At 41.1% G+C, this 21,367-nt stretch overlaps 1 protein-coding gene and 1 long non-coding RNA gene across 4 annotated transcripts in view; one reads left to right on the forward strand and one right to left on the reverse strand.

Moving 5' to 3' along the window:
- TTC8 (tetratricopeptide repeat domain 8) overlaps positions 1-21,367 on the reverse strand; it is an 81,888-nt gene that overhangs the window by 10,721 nt on the left and 49,800 nt on the right. For all 3 annotated transcript variants that reach the window (XM_006122334.4, XM_075926735.1, XM_006122333.4), the window contains 4 exons: positions 18,233-18,318; positions 15,443-15,530; positions 10,358-10,468; positions 1,632-1,771 (listed from right to left, as the gene is read on the reverse strand). In XM_006122334.4, coding sequence (XP_006122396.2) covers positions 1,632-1,771; positions 10,358-10,468; positions 15,443-15,530; positions 18,233-18,318 — 425 coding nt within the window. The remainder of the gene's footprint in view (positions 1-1,631; positions 1,772-10,357; positions 10,469-15,442; positions 15,531-18,232; positions 18,319-21,367) is intronic.
- LOC112545657 (uncharacterized) lies at positions 5,684-10,289 on the forward strand. Its single transcript, XR_003089191.2, has 3 exons — positions 5,684-5,822; positions 7,980-8,060; positions 10,031-10,289. It is a non-coding gene; the product is annotated as an uncharacterized LOC112545657 (long non-coding RNA).

The following is a 21,367-nucleotide window of genomic DNA, read 5'->3' on the forward strand; positions in this document are numbered from 1 at the left end:
TGTCTAACTACCAACTTGCCTGAGCAATAGGTGACTATGTGATGAGTTAAATGGCATTAATATGTTAACCTATAGGATAAGTGCATTCCTAATATTATGAGAATGAAAATGTTAGATTTGGACATAAAAGACTATGCTTCACAATGAATATTTGCGATGTCAGGCTCTGTAACAGGCCAAGTCACTTTGTAGTGGGGGCTAGCTTTCTATTGTTGACCCTTCAGCTCTTCTTTGTTATTTGCCATTAAATATGGGACCCTGGAAAATTTTGGACTATCAGACTTATTTGGTATGCCAGAGGCAGGGCTAATCCTTTGTCCCTCATTGTTAGGTCTCCAATATATGAGCATATACAAGAATGACACCAAAGATATTTCTAATACTGTATCACTCCATCTGTTTGTGGTTTTGAGCTTTTCAGTCTTTACTATCATTGTTTTAATAAAAATAAAACAGTCAAAGATTTGCTTTGCCTTCAACATAAATGTTAAATGTCTTTGTCATACACCCCAAGATTTCCTACAAGACATTCAACTAATCAGTTTTAATTCTGTGGAGCCTGATTCTGGGATGAAAACCATATTACCCCGGCTCATTAATTAGTAATTAATTAATACAATTATTGTTAACCGTTAAAAAGGATCAAGTTACAAAGTGCATATTTAGTCCTTCCCTAATATTGGTGTAGGAGCTTAGGGTACGTCTAAACTACATGCCTCCGTCGACGGAGGCATGTAGATTAGCCAGATCGGCAGAGGGAAATGAAGCCGCGATTAAAATAATCGCAGCTTCATTTAAATTTAAATGGCTGCCCCGCTCTGCCGATCAGCTGTTTGTCGGCAGATCGGGGCAGTCTGGACGCGCCGCGCCGACAAAGAAGCCTTTCTTGATCGGCACAGGTAAACCTGGTTTCACGAGGCATACCTGTGCCGATCAAGAAAGGCTTCTTTGTCGGCGCGTCGCGTCCAGACTGCCCCGATCTGCCGACAAACAGCTGATCGGCAGAGCGGGGCAGCCATTTAAATTTAAATGAAGCCGCGATTATTTTAATCGCGGCTTCATTTCCCTCTGCCGATCTGGCTAATCTACATGCCTCCGTCGACGGAGGCATGTAGTCTAGACACACCCTTATTGACACATTAATGATCCTTAGATGCTTAGATTGGTAGCATCTGGCAGAGTTTACAGCAGTCTTAAAATTGCTGAAGTTAAAATTAGGGAAACCCTGACACACAGTCAACCTAGGAACAGGGGAACACATGGTTGCAAGCACACCTGTTGCCAAGGATGTGGGCTATGGAGTTTTTCAAAAGGTTTTTTAGTGGCTTAATTCTTCAAGGTGGAGTATGCCTCCTGCTTGCAAAATGAAGTTGAAAATCAGATCCTCTTGAACCCTCTCTTCATTCATTAATCTGGTAGCAACCATTTTGATGTAATTTTTATTTTAACCGTCATCCTGCATATTAATTGCTTAAATATAATTATCATAGTATAGGTATAGAAGATACTAGAGCTGGTGACATAATAGACAATATTTCTCCATTTGCTTAGACATGTCACCCAGCAAATTCCTTGGCACTATCAAAGTTGCAAAAATCTCTCTCTTTAACTTTACCCTTACTTACACGCACCTGTAAAACCGCAGAGCTATCTCAGGTTGGTCTGAATAAAAGTGGTTACTGCCAATACATGCAATGGCTTCCACATGAGTGTTATCTTGTTTTAGGACTTCTCTGTAGTATTCTGCAGCTAAGGGGATGTTATTCATTTCCTGCACATCAAAAATAGAAAAAAATAAAGTACAAATATTTTGCAAGCTGTAGTAATCTTGCTGTTTATCACTTTATTAAACTCTCAAAATGCCATAAATGTACACAGTGCTTTACAGGGCATTGGTAAGGAGCTAGCAACCTAACAGCACATGTATACTGCAGATGGGAGCATGCTTTCCAGTGAAGGCAGACAGACATGAGTTGATTTTGCTATTTTTAGCACACTAGCTCAAACAGTGTAGCTGGAAGTAGCATTGGTGGCAACCTGAATACAAACCTGCCTGGACCAGTTGGATATGAGCTCTGATAGCTACCCTAAGCCACTCCCCATGATGTCTCTGATCACGCTGTTATTTCTAAGTGCACTAATAACTTGAGCAAAGTTAGGATCTCTCTGTCTACTCATGCTGGGAAGCATGGTCCCACTGTAGACATATCAACAAACAAGAAGGGTTTATTATACCTAGAGTTTAGTAAGGCATTTGATATGGTCTCGCATTATATTCTTGATAAACTAGGCAAATATAACTTAGATAGGGCCACGATAAGGTGGGTGCATAATTGGTTGGATAACCGTAGTCAGAGAGTTGTTGTTAATGGTGCTAGATATTGTCAATGATGTAGATATTGGGATAGAGAGTATGCTTATTAAGTTTGCAGATGATACCAAACTGGGTGGGGTTGCAACTTCTTTGGAGGATAGGGACATAATTCAAAATGACCTTAGCAAGTTAGAGAAATGGTCAGAGGTAAACAGGATGAAGTTTAATAAAGAGAAATGCAAAGTGCTCCACTTAGGAAGGAACAATCAGTTCCATACATACAAGATGGGAAGCGACTGTCTAGGAAGGAGCATGGCGGAAAGGGATCTAGGGGTCACATTGGACCACAAGTTGAATATGAGTCAACAGTGTGATGCTGTTGCAAAAAAAGCAAATATGATTCTAGGTTGTATCAACAGGTGTGTTGTAAGCAAAACTCGTGAAGTCATTCTGCCGCTCTACTCTGCACTAGTTAGGCCTCAGCTGAAGTACTGTGTCCAGTTCTGGGCGCCACATTTCAAGAAAGATGTGGAGAAATTGGAAAGGGTACAGAGAAGAGCGACAAGAATGATTAAAGGTTTAGAGAACATGACCTATGAAGCCAGGCTTCATGAACTGGGCTTGTTTAGTTTGGAAAAAAGGGGAGGTTTAGATTGGACATTAGGAAAAAATTCCTAACTGTCAGGGTGGTCAAATATTGGAATAAATTGCCAAGGGAGGTGGTGGACTCTCCCTCTCTGGAGATATTTAAGAACAGGTTAGATAGACATCTGTCAGGGATGGTGTAGACGGAGCTTGGTCCTGCCTTGAGGGCGGGGGGCTGGACTCGATGACCTCTCAAGGTCCCTTCCAATCCTATGATTCTATGATTACGATTCTCTGAACATACAGTACAATTCACTTATTATCCTCTTAATAAACTACATGCCCATTTAATTGAGAAGAAACCCAAAGAACAGAGTTAGTGCAGAACATTTTACTTATTTTAAACCATGGATTAACAACACACATTTAGGACAAGTACACTTACGAAGGCACACACGATGTTTTCATAGAATCATAGAATACTAGGACTGAAAGGGATCTCAAGAGGTCATCGAGTCCAGTCCCCTATCCCCATGGCAGGACCAAATACTGCTAGACCATCCCTGATAGACATTTATCTAACCTACTCTTAAATATCTCCAGAGATGGGGATTCCACAACCTCGCTGGGTAATTTATTCCAGTGTTTGACTACCCTGACAGTTAGGAACTTTTTCCTAATGTCCAACCTAAACCTCCCTTGCTGCAGTTTGAGCCCATTGCTTCTTGTTCTATCATCAGAGGCCAAGATGAACAAGTTTTCTTCTTCCTCCTTATGACACCCTTTTAGATACCTGAAAACAGCTATCATGTCCCTCCTCAGTCTTCTCTTTTCTAAACTAAACAAACCCATTTCTTTCAGCCTTCCCTCATAGGTCATGTTCTCTAGACCTTTAATCATTCTTGTTGCTCTTCTCTGGACCCTCTCCAATTTCTCCACATCTTTCTAAACCCTATTCACAATAGCTACAAATATGCAAATAGATGTTTGCTGATATTTATCCTATGCTATGGAATGTACAATAGTTCCCCAAAAATTCAAGTATAATTCCAGACAGTTATTCAGACTTTCAGAACAATTCTTTAAAGATTACTAGGGGCTGCGCCCCCTGTTTGCTATGTTCACCAAACCCCCTCTTGCTGCCTGCTTTTGCATCCTGAGAGCCTGTTAATCTTTCACTGAGCTCAGCAGCGTTCTCCCTGACCCTAAGTCACTCACACCCTTCTCCACGGGCCCCTTTATCCAAACACTCTTAGCTCATCCCGCCTACTCGTGCTCTTCCATTGCGAGCCAGTCCCCTCTGCCTGCACCCCTCCTGCTCCTGCACCACCCGCCAATAAAATAGTTCATTCGCGTGCACAGTTTGGAGCCTCTCCTGTCAGCTAGCACAGGGCTACAGAGAAGTGACCTGTCAGGAAGGGCTATGTTCTGTGGGCCTCATGTGTAAATGAAAACCAAACACAATCAGTAAAACGGGGCCCAACTCCAAATGAATCCCCTTCAAGTGCTCCTAGGCACGCAGCTCGTTAGCAAGGAGCAGGGGCTGGGTTACATGTGAGCAGCCAGATAGGGAGATAACCTGCACCCGGTTACTGACCGTCTTTGCAGGGTGGCAGCGCTCCAGATGTGCCCTGCCAGCTGGCAAGTGAGCTCCCACTGCAGGGCTGGGACATGCGCCATATGGACAGGGCGCAATGGAGAAACGTGGAACCATGGGGATGCCGCCAGCTTTATGTGCCCACGCCCTACTGAGAACCCAATTTGGGTCACATGGGAAGAGAACCCAGTGGGGTAATCTGGACCGTTAGTCTTTAACCCAAAGCTTCATGACCCACAGACCACCCCCCTTCTTCCATTCCTACCCCTATTTCCAGTCTCCATTCCTACACTCACCCATTCTCCCCCACCCCACACTGCCCTTCCCCTGCCTCCATTCCTATGTCCCTTCACCCCACCATCCCACCTTACCTCACCACCTATTCCCACATATACCATATCCCCCTTCCGTCCTCCCATGAATGGGCAACCTAACCAGTGAAGATATGGTATTAGGCCCGTATGCAGGAATTTCAAGGGTGTGTGTGTGTTTGTGTGCTTTTTTGGGGGGTAAATGTGGACCACAATTTTTTTTGTAAACACGGACTGCAATTTTTTTTCAAATATAAAAGAGTTCAAAATAGTCATGCAATGAGTGTGCATAAGAGAGGTTAATGAAAAATGTGAGTGGTGACAACAAAGAAAGTTAGTCTGAATTTGTAAACTCAAGCAGACCCTGGCCCCTACGTGTAAAGATGGGATGGAGAAGGAGGACTGCTGTGGGTACTGTGACAGCAGGATCTGGGCAGCTGCCTGGAGAGAGGGGGCAGCAAAGGTGGTATTGCTGGGGCACTGTGAAACAGCAAAGGCGGATCTCTGTGGGCAGAGGAAATGAAAAGGAGGAGAGAAGGAGGCTGGAGGAAGGGACAGAGAGTGGGGATGCCTTTGGGATGCCAGGTTGAGAAGGGAGGATAGGAGTCTGTGAGATGAAAAGAGAGGGGCTGAGGACATAGAAGATAGAAAGAGGGCCTGGGGGCCATGCAGTGAAGGGGTCTCCGGGCGCCACCATAAAAAGGCAGGCACCCCCTCCTTGGCTAACCTGTCTCCGCTTGGCCATGTGGGCAGTTGCTCCGAATGCTGCGGGGCCTCCCCTTTGTGAGGCCTTAATGGTTGCTGGGCTATGGTGGTGTGTTCCACGGGGGTGGCTCGGTGCTGGGCTCAGGACATGGCCAGTTGAGAACAGTGGAGGATGGTGTGATTGGGGACATGGGGAACCTTGCCCTGCACCTGGCGCTGCTCCTGAGCCTGCTGGCCCAGCAGCCTGTGAGCACCAAGAATGGGAGTGATGTTGCCCTGGAGCAAGTTGTGGTGGAGCTGACAGAGCTGGGTGAGGAGAGGGGCCGGGCCAACTCTCCCCTCACACTTATTTGGGGGACAATGGCACTGGAGCTTGAGATGTTAAAATTTGATTAATTAACTTATTGAATAGTTGATGGAATTTCCATCAACTATTTGATCAGTCGATAAGGGTGCATCCACTTTGAAATGTAGCAAGAGCTGCTGGGCTGTTTGTACATTTCAAAAGCAGAATGCTACACGGCATTTTCACCTTCGAAATGTAGCAAGACTAAAATGCTGCGTGGCGCCTGGAGCCAGCAGGAGATTCTGAGTCCCCTGCTGGCCGTAGGCTCCATTCAATGCTTCCACTTTGAAATGTACAAGTGCCACAGTGGGGACTCTTGTACATTTCAAAAGTGGAATGCCACCACTGTGCCCCTACCTCCTCCCACAGAGCTGGAGCTGGGGGGAACTGGCTTTTAAGCCAGCTCCCCTAAGCACTCCCTCCTCTTTCCCCCCCTTTGCTTCCTCTTTTTGATAGAGGCAGCAAGGTGGGGTGAACTGACTAGTCGACTAGTGTGTCGACTCTCCAATAAGCTTTTGCTTATCAGATAGTCAACATGTTGATTAATTGCTTACATCCCTAACTGGAGCTGGACTTGGGCAGCGGGAGCCAGCTGGGCCACTCTAGCTGAGGAGTGGGGCACAGGGGCCAGCCAGTGTGTGGCCAGCAGCTGCTGCTGCTGTGTGCATGTCTCCTCCAGCCCAGAGTGTGACCCAAGAGCCTATGTACCTGCACACGTGCCCCAGGGCACCAGGCAAAGGAGACCCAGGCCTCTTGGGTCAGTGCTGCCAGGCACCTCCTTGCCCGCTTTGAAGAAGCACCGCTTACTGCTGAAGACACCCTTAGTGGTTCCCTTGCTTGCTGTTCCCTCAGCAAGCCTGGGGCTGCATTACAGAGCTGAGGGGCAACTGGAAGCCTGCCTCCATTCCTGGTACAAGTGGATCTCCCCCTGGGCCGGGGGACAGGCTGCCTGAAAGGAGGGGGCCAGAGCTGAGCAGGTAGGACCCTTGGGAGGCAGAATCTGCAAAGACAAGACTGCCAGGCAGCTTTGCCAGTCCCTGAACAGTGTCCAATGCAGGGAGCCCCTGCGAGGGTGGGGCCTGTCGACACAGATGACGTGATGATGTCACTGTCATTGCAGGAAATTTTTTGTATATATTTGGAGAGAGATAGTCCAACCAATTCATGAATTAAATGAGCAACAAGTATAACTATGAGCTTCTAAAAACTGGAATTATGGAATAATTTAGCAAGTTTATTTTCTTGAGGAAGTGCTAATTAAAATCATATTGTATCAAAAAATACACCTGGATGTATGGTATTTGGATGGAGAAGTGGGATAGACTTTTTTGCTTGTAACAACTCGACCTATCACCCATGTACTTTGAGGGGTTACTGTTACCAGAGAAACAACCTCTCACAGAATATGTTGTAGTAATATGAGTCTGAAACATAAGTCCACGTATTACAGGCTAGGTATGAGACCTGAGGCCTAGAGAGCAATAGTCAAGACTTTGCTAATATAAAGCAAAGTTAAGCTGTGAGTAATAGGCGGGCCCTGCTCACAGAAATTGGCAAGAACAAGGCTGGTATTTCAGAAATACTCATACCTAAGAGATGCTAGATACAGGCTATAAGCACATTCCAGAGGGGTTGCAACAGAACACCTCATTAAGAAACATCTTGGTACCAGCACACATCCCACAAATAACATACATACCGACCCAGTTTCAGGACCAGGTCTAAATTGACAGCATGATGAATAGTAATGGAGACCCTGCTTCTGTGAGCTAAGGGGTGGTAACTAGCTAACAGAGGGTGGCAACCTGATACGTCAGGAGTGATGTGTAACTTGTTTGTACCTGCGTATAAAAGTGTATCCCAAAGGGTGATCATTGGCTGACCAATGGGAGACACTAGAATCCAGAGAGTTTAGTTGGGTGTTAGTCCATTGTCACAACTTACATAGGTGCAGTGGCAAGTCTGTTTGCTGACAACTATTATTGTATGTTGCTTGGCAATAAATCTACTTGGGTGTTTTTTATCCTTATCTGATTTGTGGTCTCTAGGGTCTCTCTCAGGAGTCTGTCATGTTAACTAATTGCACACTATACAGGGGAGCTCATGTGTGCGTTTATACAGCCAACAGCTTATCATCATTGATGGAGTAGAGGAGCTGTCAGGAACCCATCCAAACGACCCCGCCTGACTGGCAACAGATGTGTGAGTATACAAAACTCAAAAGGTTATTCAAAAAGTGTTTTTATTGGTTTAGAGAGCAGTTTGTTCCTCTACCCTATTGCTCAGTAAAGCATCCTGCTAAAATCCTAGGCTATGTCTAGACTACAAGCCTCTTTCGAAAGAGAGCGTCTAGACTGCACGCGGAACTTTCGAAAAAGCAAGCCGCTTTTTCGAAAGAAAGCAGCAAGTGAGTCTGGATGCTCTCTTTCTAAAAAGCCCTGTTTGCTTTCAAGAATGCCTTTTTTCGAAAGAGCACTTTCGAAAAAAGGCGTTTTCCTCATGCAATGAGGTTTACCACCGTCGAAAGAAAAGCCGCGTTCTTTCGATTTAATTTCGAAAGAACGCGGCTGCAGTCTAGACGCAGGTGAAGTTTTTTCAAAAAAAGGCTACTTTTTTTGAAAAAACCCCTGAGTCTGGACACAGCCCTACAGTGTATCCTACTATCACGCTGAGCAACTTAATTGAAGATAGAACAGGTTTTAATTTGACTATCACACAACAAAACTGTAGAAAATTAACCTATGCAAACTTACATTTCACTTAAACAAGGAAAGAATACTATGATCATTTAAAAACCTGGAACAGATGGAAAGTGGCAGCCCTTCTCTTTTTCTAATGCCTACGGAAAAAGTGACAATAAAGATGCCTGGTACATATGTCCCTCCAGGGAAGTACAAAGAGAGCTGAATGGTTGTATGCCATGGTACGAATCTTTGTTAATTAAGCTATAAATCTGTAGTCATGTGACACCCCAAGGCCCATCAGTACAGAAGTAGCATATTTCTATAACAATGGTGCAGAGAAATACCTAATACAGACTGCAGCACAGAAATTCATAAAAAGGCTGCATAATGTTAACATGTCTACAGCAGGGATCAGCAACATTTCAGAAATGGCATGCCAAGTTTTAACTTATTCACTTCTATTTAAAGATCTGTGTGCCAGGGGACGGGGAGATTAAGAAGGGACAGGGGCAGGTTGGGTACAGTGACCATATGTTCTGAACCAGCTGCAGCTAGGGAGAATAGTTTAATTTAAATCATTAAACATATTAAGAGTTTTAACTTTCTCATGTAAGTTTATCAAACTTCATTTTAAATAAAGTAAAATATTAATTTATGTCCAACCCAAAAGGGTTCAATGTTTTCTTTATTTATGGAAGGATGGAGAAGCTTTCTTGGGTCAGGGGCCACTGACCTGCAGAAAAATCAGTTGACGACCACACAAGTGAGAAGCAAAAAAACCCCACACCCTCCCCCCCATTCCTCAAAAAAATCCCAAAGATCCCCTGAGACTCTGAGGTAGGGACAAAAATGAGGGGTTCAGTGTGCGAGACAGGGCTGCCAGTGAGTGGGGTGCAGGATCTGGGGGGGAGATGGGCCACAGAAGGGGGAGAGGTTGGGAGGTCTGGGTGGGAAGTAGGATGCAAAAGCAGGCTGGGAGTAGGGTGTCTGGCCAGGTGGAGGGAGCAGGAGCAAGGGAGGGTGCAGTGTGGCCAAGAGGGAGGCTGCGGGAGCAGGATGGGGGTAGGATATCTGACCAGGAGGGAAGGTGCAGGAGCAAGGGAGAGTGTTGGAGCAAGCTGGGGGTGCAGAGTCTTGGCAGGGGGAGTATGGATATTAGACAAAAATGGATGACTTCTTTATATTTGGAAAATTTGTTACTATTTCAGTGCTTAAGGCAAACTACAATATAAAACATAATTCGCTGTTTAATGACTGCATTTCTTAAATGCAAAATAAAATTAGTCTACAATGAAACCACTGTTCTATTTTAAAACACTGCTAGTTCCATTTAAAACAAACACGACCTAGGCTATGACATATTTTAACTTTACTAACTCACAGTGACTTACAATACTAATGAAGGCAGCATTGATCTGTACACTAACCTGCTGTTTAATGCTGTTACCAGACTGTTTAAGACACCAGCACTTATTTCTTCTCTTTTAGACCAATGAAAAATGTATGAACCAACCATAGATTTACATGGACAAAAGCTGGAAATGCAACACTTGATTTAATGTAAATTTGTTTATGTATATTTAAATGAGGAAAGACATGATCAATTTGGTATCGTTAACCAGATGAAAAAAAAAGGCTGCAAGACTTTCTTTATTTTGGTAGACTTTCTGTATTATTACCTGTTTTGCATTAGTAATACTTGAAAATAATGTGGTGAATTGCTGATGACCTTACAAGTATATTGAACCTCTGGCTCTTTTTCTTGTTTAAGCAGATAACCTTGTTTGCATTAGGGGTAGTGTAGTACATACATACCTCATAGATTCTGGCAATCCCACAAAGAAGGGTCACTTCTCCCGGAAATCGATCTAATCCTTGCTTGAAAAGATGTAAAGCTGTCAATGGCTGATCCAACCGAAAATACACCTGAGTAAAGAGAAAGTGTATATAAATGTCAAATATTGATTTTCATGATCAGACAGCTGTGTGACAAAAGAAATGCTACCTGCTGAGATGGGAGAAACAACAATATATATATTCTTCTTTTGCCATAGAATCCATTATCTCAAATAGGAGTCATATGAGCATCAATAGGAATATCCTTGCAGTGATGCTAAAATGTGACAGACTTCATTATTTAAGTACAAAAATTATACCAGGAACTGTATAAGAAGCACAGTAAGACATTTCCTGCCTCTATATTTATTTATTACTTATAACATGGATCCCGGGGCCTATTAAACATTCTTTTAATCTAAAAAATGAAAGTGGTCACATTTTGAGCTTCCGGGAAGAAGTGAGTCTCAGGAGGAATTTGAAAGAAGAAGAGCAGAGATCTGTTTAAGTGCATTTCAGAATTCATAAAAGCTGACAGACATATTGAAACCTTCTACTCTGGCCAAATGACAAAATATAGCACAGGACAGTGACAGTTGCAAGCTTCCTTATGCTGCTCTACCAAAATGTCTCCAGTTGTATTTAGACAAGATGATCTCTTAAAGGCAAAAGAGTAGTTCAGTCTCCATGGCCTGTCAATCAATTATCAGTTTTTGTGCTGATAATACCAATTTGGCGCTCCCTGTGATATGGACACCTATCCCATAGGATTTAGACCTGGAAAGAGAATATTAACTAATGTCACAAACACCATTTAAGCAGCACGCAGACAGTATCACTTTCAGAGACTACTGGAATGAACTAGGGATGTAAAAATAAAATTTTTTTTAAAAAAAACCCCAACAGCACTAACCATGTAACCAACTGAAATTCAATCAGTTACATGGTTAAACATTCTGTGAACTGCTGATCCCATGGACTCCCGACGGGTGCTGAACCTGTGAATTGCTAACGCACCAGATCTGTGGGCTCCCAGCAGTGGCTGGGAGTTTTTCCTGGCAAGGTTAACCGATAAGCTAATGTTTATCAGTTAATCAGTTCAACTCTTACATCCCTAGAATGAAACACATGTGGATCCCTTACAGAGAAGAAAAGAGCCATAGTCTATGAGAATCACTCATGTCATTCCAAATTGATTTCTCCTGTTTTAATAGAAATATATGTGTTTTAGCTACATATACTTCAGGGTAAAGCAAAACACAGAATTCTCATATTAGTGGAGTAACATAGTAAATAGTTTGATAGTAGTATATAAAAAATAGCAGCCTTTGTTGTTCCCATTTAATATAATAGGTGATTAAACGAAGCGAAGTATCAACAGTGCATTACAAATTAAATCATCGCAGCTAGTAGCACGATACAGCTCTTCTGCTTTCAGGATCCATGAAGGGAATTCTGAATGCAAATAATCATGTTGTTATGGTCAAATCTTTATTTATATACAGATATATGGTGCTTTAAATGCACACACAGCAGCATTACTTGAAAAGTTATACTGGGGTAATGTTAATGATCTAATTGACAACAATATTTCTCAAGTAGCGCCTGCAGTTTCAAACTGACCATAGTAAAATTAGAACAGGAAGATAAGTGGAATAAATTTGTCTGATATTTGCTAGCATTTCCTACATTAAGAAAAATAATTCCTTCCTGGGGAGATGGAATAAAAGCAACTGAGGCTAGCTGCTGCTTTTTTTTCTCTCTCTCTTCCCCTTGCTATAGACCCTGACTACACCAACTGACAGTATCAATTAAATGGACATTTTAAGCAATAGGACATCAGCAATCTATTCCTAGCACATTCCATCTGTGGATGTCACACTTGTGTTGAATCTAAACCAGCCTTCTGAACATTCACTATATATTTTAGTTTATAATCTGTACAGTAGTTTCATATGGACTTAATGTCTGCATTAAGCCTTAAACTTGAAAGTGATGTCTCCACTGTATCTGTCATGCTCATTTTCCTTTCTTTAATTAACATCTGAATTTATTTTGCATCAACTGCTTTCTACAACCAAATCTCTCTAAAGAGCTTCAGCAGAGGATATATAAATGAGCAAATACATGACAATGGCATATAGCTTTTTAATCAGCCAAAGACTGGAGTGATCATATTACTCAATGAAGCAGACATATAAATGACTCATGCAAGTTATCCCATAAAAATAACTCTTTTGACACACTACCACTCCACATATCCTATAAATTATATACCATTTTAGAATGGTTTCTGAGTCTTTAAAGTAGTTGTTGATTATTTTGTATTTTTCACCTTAAAGCTCAGCTTTCTTTATACTATGAGTAAAACTGCACAGATCTGAAAGGCGTAAAAGTTAATTTTTAATATTTCTAAAAATAGCTCCTCAATACATAAAACCACTATGACTTAAATCTGACATACTGGGTCCTTCTGGGGCTATTTGCAAGTGCTGAATTTGCCCGCTTTTGGAATGCTGGAAACTATCTTGTTCTCTGGTGTAAAAGTCCCATTTCCAGCTCTGCAGTCATGAAATAGTTTGATTCCTGGAAGTTCTTGACTTGTACAAAACAATTCCCTATTTCTTAGTCCCTTTCCCCGTCCTTAAATGTTTCTCAAAGCACTGAAAAGGAAAGGTCTCATGTAAACATCCATGAGTTAGATTAGATCTAGTTAGATCAAATAACAATGGTAGTGAACCCATGGCAGCAGAGGCTAGTCACAAAAATAGGCTTGCAAAGCCCATACAGCCATGGCTTCACTGCCATTATTAATTATTATTGTTATTAATTATTATCATAGCTACTAGATCAAAGATACCCCAAGGGCTTGTTTATATGGTCAGTTAGTACACTGTAGGTCAGCATATAAAGCTTTCACATGCCAACTGGCCGTGTGGACCCGTTTACCATGTAAACATGAACACTTAATCACTGATGCTTCAAAAACCCACCCACCTTAATCTGGGACAATTGTACACAATATATATGTTGTTAACCGCATGAATCGACATTTGCATTTCCTCATACTCCAAGCTTGACCCCAGATGTGCAGTGCCTTCCTTTTTATCTTGTATCTTATAAACTATTTTTGAAACATTCACTTTAATAAAGTCTTTTAAATTCTGTAGTGTACTTTGGCACAGGCTTGCTGCTCACAAATGGTGTACATAAGTCCTTAGACTGCAAGTTTCCTGGAGCAGGCCTGTTTCTTCTTGAAAGCCTAGAAAAATATCTAGATCATCATGTTCATGACAATAAACAACAACTCTGGTGTCTGAGCTATGACATAGGTTCTTTAAGGAGTTTTGCATAGCTTTGTTGTGATACAACTTTGTCAATTTCAAACTTTTCTGACTGCCATCAAGAAATTCCTCTTATTTTGATGTAAACTGAAAAACAAGTTTTTAGATCCATCTAATCTCCCCTATTTTAGCCATGTAGCTAAAATGTAGCTTTAAAATGTAAAGTAATGTGCCTCAGTGTACTTCGCCAGCCATCCTTACAGAAAGCAAAAAGGATCTTTACCTTACCATTGGTAAAGGTGCACCAGCCACAATATTGTGTCAAAAGCTGATTCCAAGGCAGGGAGAGAGTCTTATTATTACGTTTTAAGTTTTAAAAATTAGTATTGTGAAATAAGTAAAAGGGCATGATGGTTTTTTAAATTGTAATTTGATGGCCTTGTTCAAATGTGCATATTGCTTTTCTGTAACAAAGGCTGTTTCTCTGTAACAAAGAAATCAACCTTGTTATGTGTGAGAAAGCGAGGAATGTATGAGTGATAAATATGAAGGCCAAATGTTTTAGGAAGAAGCTGAGAACACACATAAAGATGTTGAAGATTGCTGGATATCCCCAACGAGATATAAGCAGAGGGCAAATCAACAGCTCTGAAAGAAGGCAAACATTTATCAATTGGGACAAAATATTTGTGATCAAAATCAGCTTAGCATGACAAAACAAAGAAGATAAGAAGCAAGAGAAACAACTAGAAATAACAAACATCCAGCAAAAAAGCAGCATGATGATGCATAACATAATGATTCCAATGGGAAAGAACTATTGTAAAAAGAGAACTGTTTTGCCTTAAGAGTGGGGAAGTCCTGCCTTGACTGGAACATCAGTCCAGACCGATAGACCCCTGCTCCTCTGCCCATGATCAATCCACAGATCGTGGACTGGTAAATATAACATTGACTGGTGGGACAGTGGGAGTGTGTGTTTATGCCTGTCTATGTAAACATGTGCTAACCACTTTGCCATTGTATTCTCAATAAACACGGTGTATTGCCTTTTCCCCCAATAAGATCCTGTGTGCTTCTCAATAAGCATAAGATCATTGGTTTACTTCACTGGTCTCCTATAAAATCAGATAGCACCTATTAAATACAGCAAAACTGATCAATTTTTATCTGTATAGTTCTAATTGGGGTTTGTTGACGGAGAGAATATAAAGCAGTAGAAGATGGTGTCTTGGAGACTTGCAATACCATAAAGAAATGCAATATTTAAACTATGCTCTTGCTTTGGTAAAGAGTTCTACAAAATATGAAATATCAAATCTATGCAGACGTCATGGTCTGAACTGCATGAATGTTGTTTCCTCAAGCTCAAGCAATCTAGTGAGATTTCTATTTTCAGAGATGACTTGTATTTTCTACACCAATCTGATATTAAAGAACTAGAATTCAGCAAATTGTAGGGCAAAACATACAGCCAAAAATCCTCATTAATATTTCTTTAAAATAAAGCCTTATTCTCACAACATTTTAACAATTTTATAGACTGGAAGTCTGAAAAATAACTTCTTTTATTTGTGTCAGCTGATGTTTCATTTAATTGCATTTTGAAAATACTTGTTTATTTTAATACATTTTAATGGATTTGAAAAGCTACAAAATCTGAAAAATGTATCAAGTTGGACAGTCCTAGTTCTGCTACCCCCTGGATTTTTATATATATATTAGAATTTCAAGTTATTCTAAAGCACCAAACAGATTTGGTTTGAGAATATCTACTTACCTTTGCTAAATACAATATTGTATCTACCATGTCTTGTTGCTTGAGAGCTGATTTAAATTGTTTTTCTGCTTCACGGTACAATCCTAACCTAACAGATAATAGATACATACAGAAGGTTCTTTATTCAACAATAATATAACTTATTCAAACAATAGTAATAGAAATGTAGCTGTGTTAGTCTGGTGTAGCTGAAGCAAAATACAGGACTATGTAACACTTTAAAGACTAACAAGATGGTTTATTAGATGATGAGCTCGTTGGTATATATGGTTGTGACTATTTTCTTCACTACTTGATCTGAGGAAGTGGGTCTGGCCCACGAAAGCTCATCATCTAATAAACCATCTTGTTAGTCTTTAAAGTGCTACATAGTCCTGTATTTTTATTCAAACAAAGAACTCTCAACTAAAAACAAAAAGACCTTAAAGTGCCAAAACTAACGTGTGTGTTTAAAAAATTATGCATGTCCACGCTCCTGCTAAAAGAAAATCCAAGTTCAAAAGGAAATGCCAGAATTGCCCTTGTAACCTTAATTTAGGCCCCTTGTGCATAGGCACTAACAATCTTTTCATCACATACTTCTCTTCCCCACCCCCCACTAGACTCCTGCCTCATTCAGTACACAGGACGGATCTACTCAGAGAGCAAATCAGGGTTATGTGATGAAAGGGACCTGTCTCTAGGACCCCAACCTTCATTTATTCCAAAAGCTGGAATATATATTGTGAATGAGCTGGGGACAGTAGGAAGAGGGAGTGCAGTGGTCAATTGCGGAAGAACTTTGTACGTGCTAGTTTAGGGGTGGTGAGGCCTGCATTCTTTCCCCCTCCCACCTTTCCCTATATCTGATGAGCCAGAAGCAAGTCTTTGGGAATGAATTGTAGATAAGGGCGAGAACGCATAAACAATTCTGTTTACCCTAATGTACTGATCACATAAACAGGGCCAAAGAACAAGTAGATCCAGAACAGAACCAGATCGATAACTAACAGCTAAGCTCTACATCAGCACGTAATAAATAACCCCTGGAAATTTCCAAACTGCACAACAAGGCAGGAAAACTATATTTAAGGCTGCCTCAGAGCCTAGCAAATCGAACCTCACCGATGAGCTTTGGATACCGGAGCCTCGGAAGCTGAAACAACCTCTCACTTCGACCGCAGCATACCCGGGGTTCCAGGCTTGCAGGAAGGGACATAAAATATGCCGCTTCTTTGTTATGTTGTTCTTCCATTTATGGGGCACAGCTGTTAGCTGTCAGGAAATAAACTACTTGTGTTTGACAGAGACCTGTGTGGCGTATTTTGTTCTTTGGGAACCCAGTGTCGGACCTTAGACTTACTCTGGCCGGCTACAGTGAGAATGATTTCATCATTAAGGTAGTCAAATTCTGCCTAGGAAAATGGGTTTTCTCTCTATCTCTGTCACAGAATCCCTCTATATTAGGCAAGGCACTTAAACCAAACTTTTCTGAGATAGTGACTATGTACTCCTAATTTTCTGTAGGAAAGTCTCACTGGAGAAGTGATGAGCAGTCACAAATACAACAGAAGCCAACAGGTCCTGAGCGCTGATCATATAAAGTGACGTATCATGAAATCTCGGGTCCGAGGTGTCTCAGATTGGGCAGTGAAAATTTGTGGATCCTTTTGATTTTAATGTGTGTTCAGTCCCTCGTCTGTAAGATGGGGATAATATCCTTCATCTCACAGGTTGTAGTGAAAATAAATTCACTCATGTTTGTGACACACTCAAAATTTGACAGTCAAATGTCTGACAAACTTTCAATTAGAAATTTGAAATATAATTCTGGAACTTCCCCAGAAAAGTTCTGCAGCTAAGAGATATGATTAAGTTAGCCCATTTTTGTGGAAGGAGAATACATTTAAAATTTGGCTAAGTTATAAGTGACTGGAAACATGGCTCCATAGGAGGAAGTCTTGGGCAACCTTAATAATAGGCGTTATCAACCCTGCATATAATTATGATAAATACAAGGAGGAAACTCCAGTGTTCAAAATGTAGCAGTCTTGACATCATCTCAGATTGTAGGGCAGGGTCTGCTCATTTATTCACCAATACACCCAAACTGTAGTCTTCCTCATTAATTGAATATATATTTGTACTAGTTAGCCTCCTTACTTGAAAAATAAACTATTTTATCCCGTTTTATCTAAATTATGAATAAAGTTTAAACCCTGCTCCATCAGAAAATGCCTATTTGTCTAATTCAAAAAGTTTTCCAGAAATGGACTGGATTCAGTGAATTTCAGGAGATATGCATGCAGGTTTCAGGCCAGCTCACTTTGCGGACTGCTGGGAACATGACTTCCAGTATTGATGGCTCCATTGCAACCACACCATATAGGCTATCTTAGTCTATCTAGATTTCACATATTCTTTGCCATGAAACCAGGAGCCTGGATGTGCATCAGCTATCGCAGGGTTTGCTTCCATCTCTGCAGCAGGAATCCTGGGAGTCCAACCTCTAATACTCCTGTTTCAGCTGTGTCAGTCAGGGCTTCTAGGTTCCCAGCTTCACTTGGAGTTCATTGGGTGTTCCCAGGATCAATTTTGTTTCAAAGTATTCTAAATAAAACACTTTATTTCAAAATATTTGTCCATATCTATTAATTATATTGACATCCCTTAACTACTTACTCTTTGAACACCTCTTAGTACTACACAATTTGACCTTGAAGCTTAGGAAATACTGTACAATTACAAGAAACTAAAGTTGATTGTGACCTAAGGAACACTAATCACCAAAGAATAGAATAAATGACTTACCTATAGTAGCATTTCCCAATTTGAACTTTCCACCACCAGTCCTTGTACTGTGCATGCTCTGTAGCAAGTGCTGCCAGATCTAAAGCCTCAAAAATATACACAGACACACACCCGCATCTTAAAACTAGCATTTCCAGATTTCAAGAAAGAATACTAAGAAAAAATACAAACAGTAAAGAACAGCAAAATACAAAAACAAAATACTTTGGTACATACAGACATTTTTATATATAGACTATGGGAGGACTACTGCCTTATTTCTAATAAGTCTGAAACATTATAATGTTTGAAAGGATTATAACAGGATGTAATTATGCATTCTTTTTAAGTTATAGATAATGTAAAAGAGGAACTAGGGATGAAATTGTTAAAAGGGATTTCATAAGTCTAAGAATGTCATGTTTCCCATCTTAAAACTTTTTTTTTAAAGAAAAACTGACAAAGTAGTTTTGCTTGAGATAATGTACAAATTATCTTGGTTTTGGTGATATCCACTGGGATCACTTGAGTACAGTGCACTTCTTCCAAATGTGTACAGTGGCAAATAGTGCTGTTTCCCATAAAACAGGAAAAGAGTACAGGAGAAAAAATAGGAAGGCTTCTCTCCCTCCTAATTCTTCACAACCAGGAATGTTTGAAAAGTAGGTATGCTATTCAGCACACTTTGCTTGTAACTGTTAAAAGGGTCATATATTTCCATAGATTTAAAATCAGAAAGAAGCTCCAGTTTCTTTTTTTCTTTAATTTCTGATTCCAGATCATAGCATGTTATACTGACAGAATCACATCTGCATTATATTGAAAGGCTACAAAACATACAAGCTGCCAAATTGTTTGAAATCCCATTTTCCATTGTAACGTAAGATGCTGGAGTAAAAGCTACACTTCTATTATAGTAGTAGCAACAGAAATAGCCTACAAAGCTCTTAAATACAATGTTATGAAAATATACGTATATAAATATTTTCTATATTTTCCATTTTTCTCTGATTAAGAATTGACTTGATTTCTTCATAACAATTTGATAGAACCACAAAAAATCAGAAATGGAAGTCTCCCATTATATAACTAACCCAGGGCAGTGGAGAATTGTTCCCTTATGTATGAGTGCATGTGTGTGTGGTGTTTTGTTGTTCTTTTTACCATAAACTAGTAAAGCTCTTGTGTATACAACAAAGAAAAAACTGGTATCTGTATACAGTCTTTGAAATGCCAATAGTAGATTGACCAAGTGTTTCTGGGTTTTTATTCCCAGGTGCTTGCTCTTGCAGCTAGCACAATTAGGACTGCTTTAAAGGCAAATTTCCAGATGGTGTAAAATTGCCACAGCTGCATTGACTTAAACAAAGATACAATTCACACATGCTGAGGGCCTGTCCCAGCACATTCAATTCTTAGAAAGAAAGACTTGCTTTATGTAACCCTCCAGACAACTAAGGAAACATATTGATCAAATCCTATTCTACAAATCCTGGAATTTTTAATCTCATTAGTGCTCTGCATGGATCTACCTGTTTCAGAGTTCATTTCAGAATCAGGACTCAATTTCAAACCAATGTGAATGATATTGCCCACAAGTTATACCAATGTAAATAAATAAAGTTCCCTAAATAAAGCCACTTTAATTGAGGGCGGGAGGAACAGATATACAATTTTGGAAGGCAGTTAATTTGTGTATATTGGCATACATAAATGCCAAATTACATGCCTGCTCACAGTGTATTTGAAATAGATATTACAATGAGAAAAGGCCAAAATGCAATCAATGAATGTGAAGAGAACTATCCTGAGGGCATTTTGATAACAAACACAGCAGCTACAAAGGATGTTAATGTTCTTTGCCTTAATAAAATAAAACCTCTGCAGTTACAAAAATAGAATATACTGTGCTTTCCTTCATCCACCCAGTGTGTGTTTGCTTGGTGTTGGCAAATACCAACGCAACATGGATTACTACCAGTACACAGTACATTTGCTGCTATTCCTTAAAACAAATTGTAATGAGTACATCACTAACCTTTCAAGCATGTCAGACTCTGGTGTAACACTCTTTGGTAGAAATGAGCTCAGCAGAAGATGAACAATTTCTGAGCAAGGTTTTTAAAATGCCCCAGTGCCACTGACATTTAGCCCACAGTGTTTAGCACACAAAATGAAAATGAAGAACAGTTCAGTGTCTAAAGAGGTCAGTTAGGCATGCCTACACTAAGAAATTATTTCAAAATTAGGCTATGTCTACACTGCAGAGCTACCTTGACTTAGAGCCCCAGGAAGCACTGAGAGGTAATCAGTTCAAATTACTCTAGGGAGTAGTTATTTTTAAATAACTGCATCTGAGTATCCACAATAAGGCTGAGTATCAAATAGTTATTTTGAAATTAGTGTTATTCCTCAAGGAAAGCAGGAGTACAGATTTTGAAATAATGGGGTTGGTATTGTGGACGCTTCGGTTATAAAGTCAACTTAAGGGGGGTTATCATATATATAGTAGCCCAATGTCTGTGAATCTGTAACGTCAAAATACTGGTTGTTCTGGGCAGCGCTGTTGCCTGAAATGCTGGCTGTTCCCTCTGAGCAGCCTGTGCTGCATGGGGAGTGCGGGGCCCAAACGGCCGCTTGCTCCCCTGCGGCAGCCTGGCTGAGTGGCGCAGAAGTCAGCCAAACACCATGGCAGGAGGCGAAGGAGGGCAGGGTGGTGATGTGCGCTGTGACAGTGGCTCCAGGCCCTGACCCCTGGCTGTGAATGTCACCGCCCTGCCCCCCTTCACCTCCTGCCGTGGTGCTCGGCTGACTTCTGCGCTGCTCAGCCAGACCGCCGCGTGAGAGCAAGTGGTGCAAACGACCGTTTGGGCTCTGCGCTCCTCATGCAGCACGGGGAGTGCGGAGCCCAAACAGTCGTTTGGGCTCCGCTGTCCTCTGACTGAGAGGCAGGAGGGGGAGGAGAAGACTGACATGGAGGAGAGACCTGAAAATCCCGTCTTATGACGGGCTAATTGGCTAGTCATATATATAGTAGCCCAATGTCTGTGAGTCTGTAACGCTGAAATGCTAGCTGTTCCCTCTGGGCTGCTCTGTTGCCTGAAATGCTGGATGTTCCCTCTGGGCGGCACTGTTGCTGAAATGCTGGCTGTTCCC

The sequence above is a fragment of the Pelodiscus sinensis genome, chromosome 4, assembly GCF_049634645.1.
Source record: "Pelodiscus sinensis isolate JC-2024 chromosome 4, ASM4963464v1, whole genome shotgun sequence".
In the NCBI taxonomy this organism is placed as follows: Eukaryota; Metazoa; Chordata; order Testudines; family Trionychidae; genus Pelodiscus; species Pelodiscus sinensis.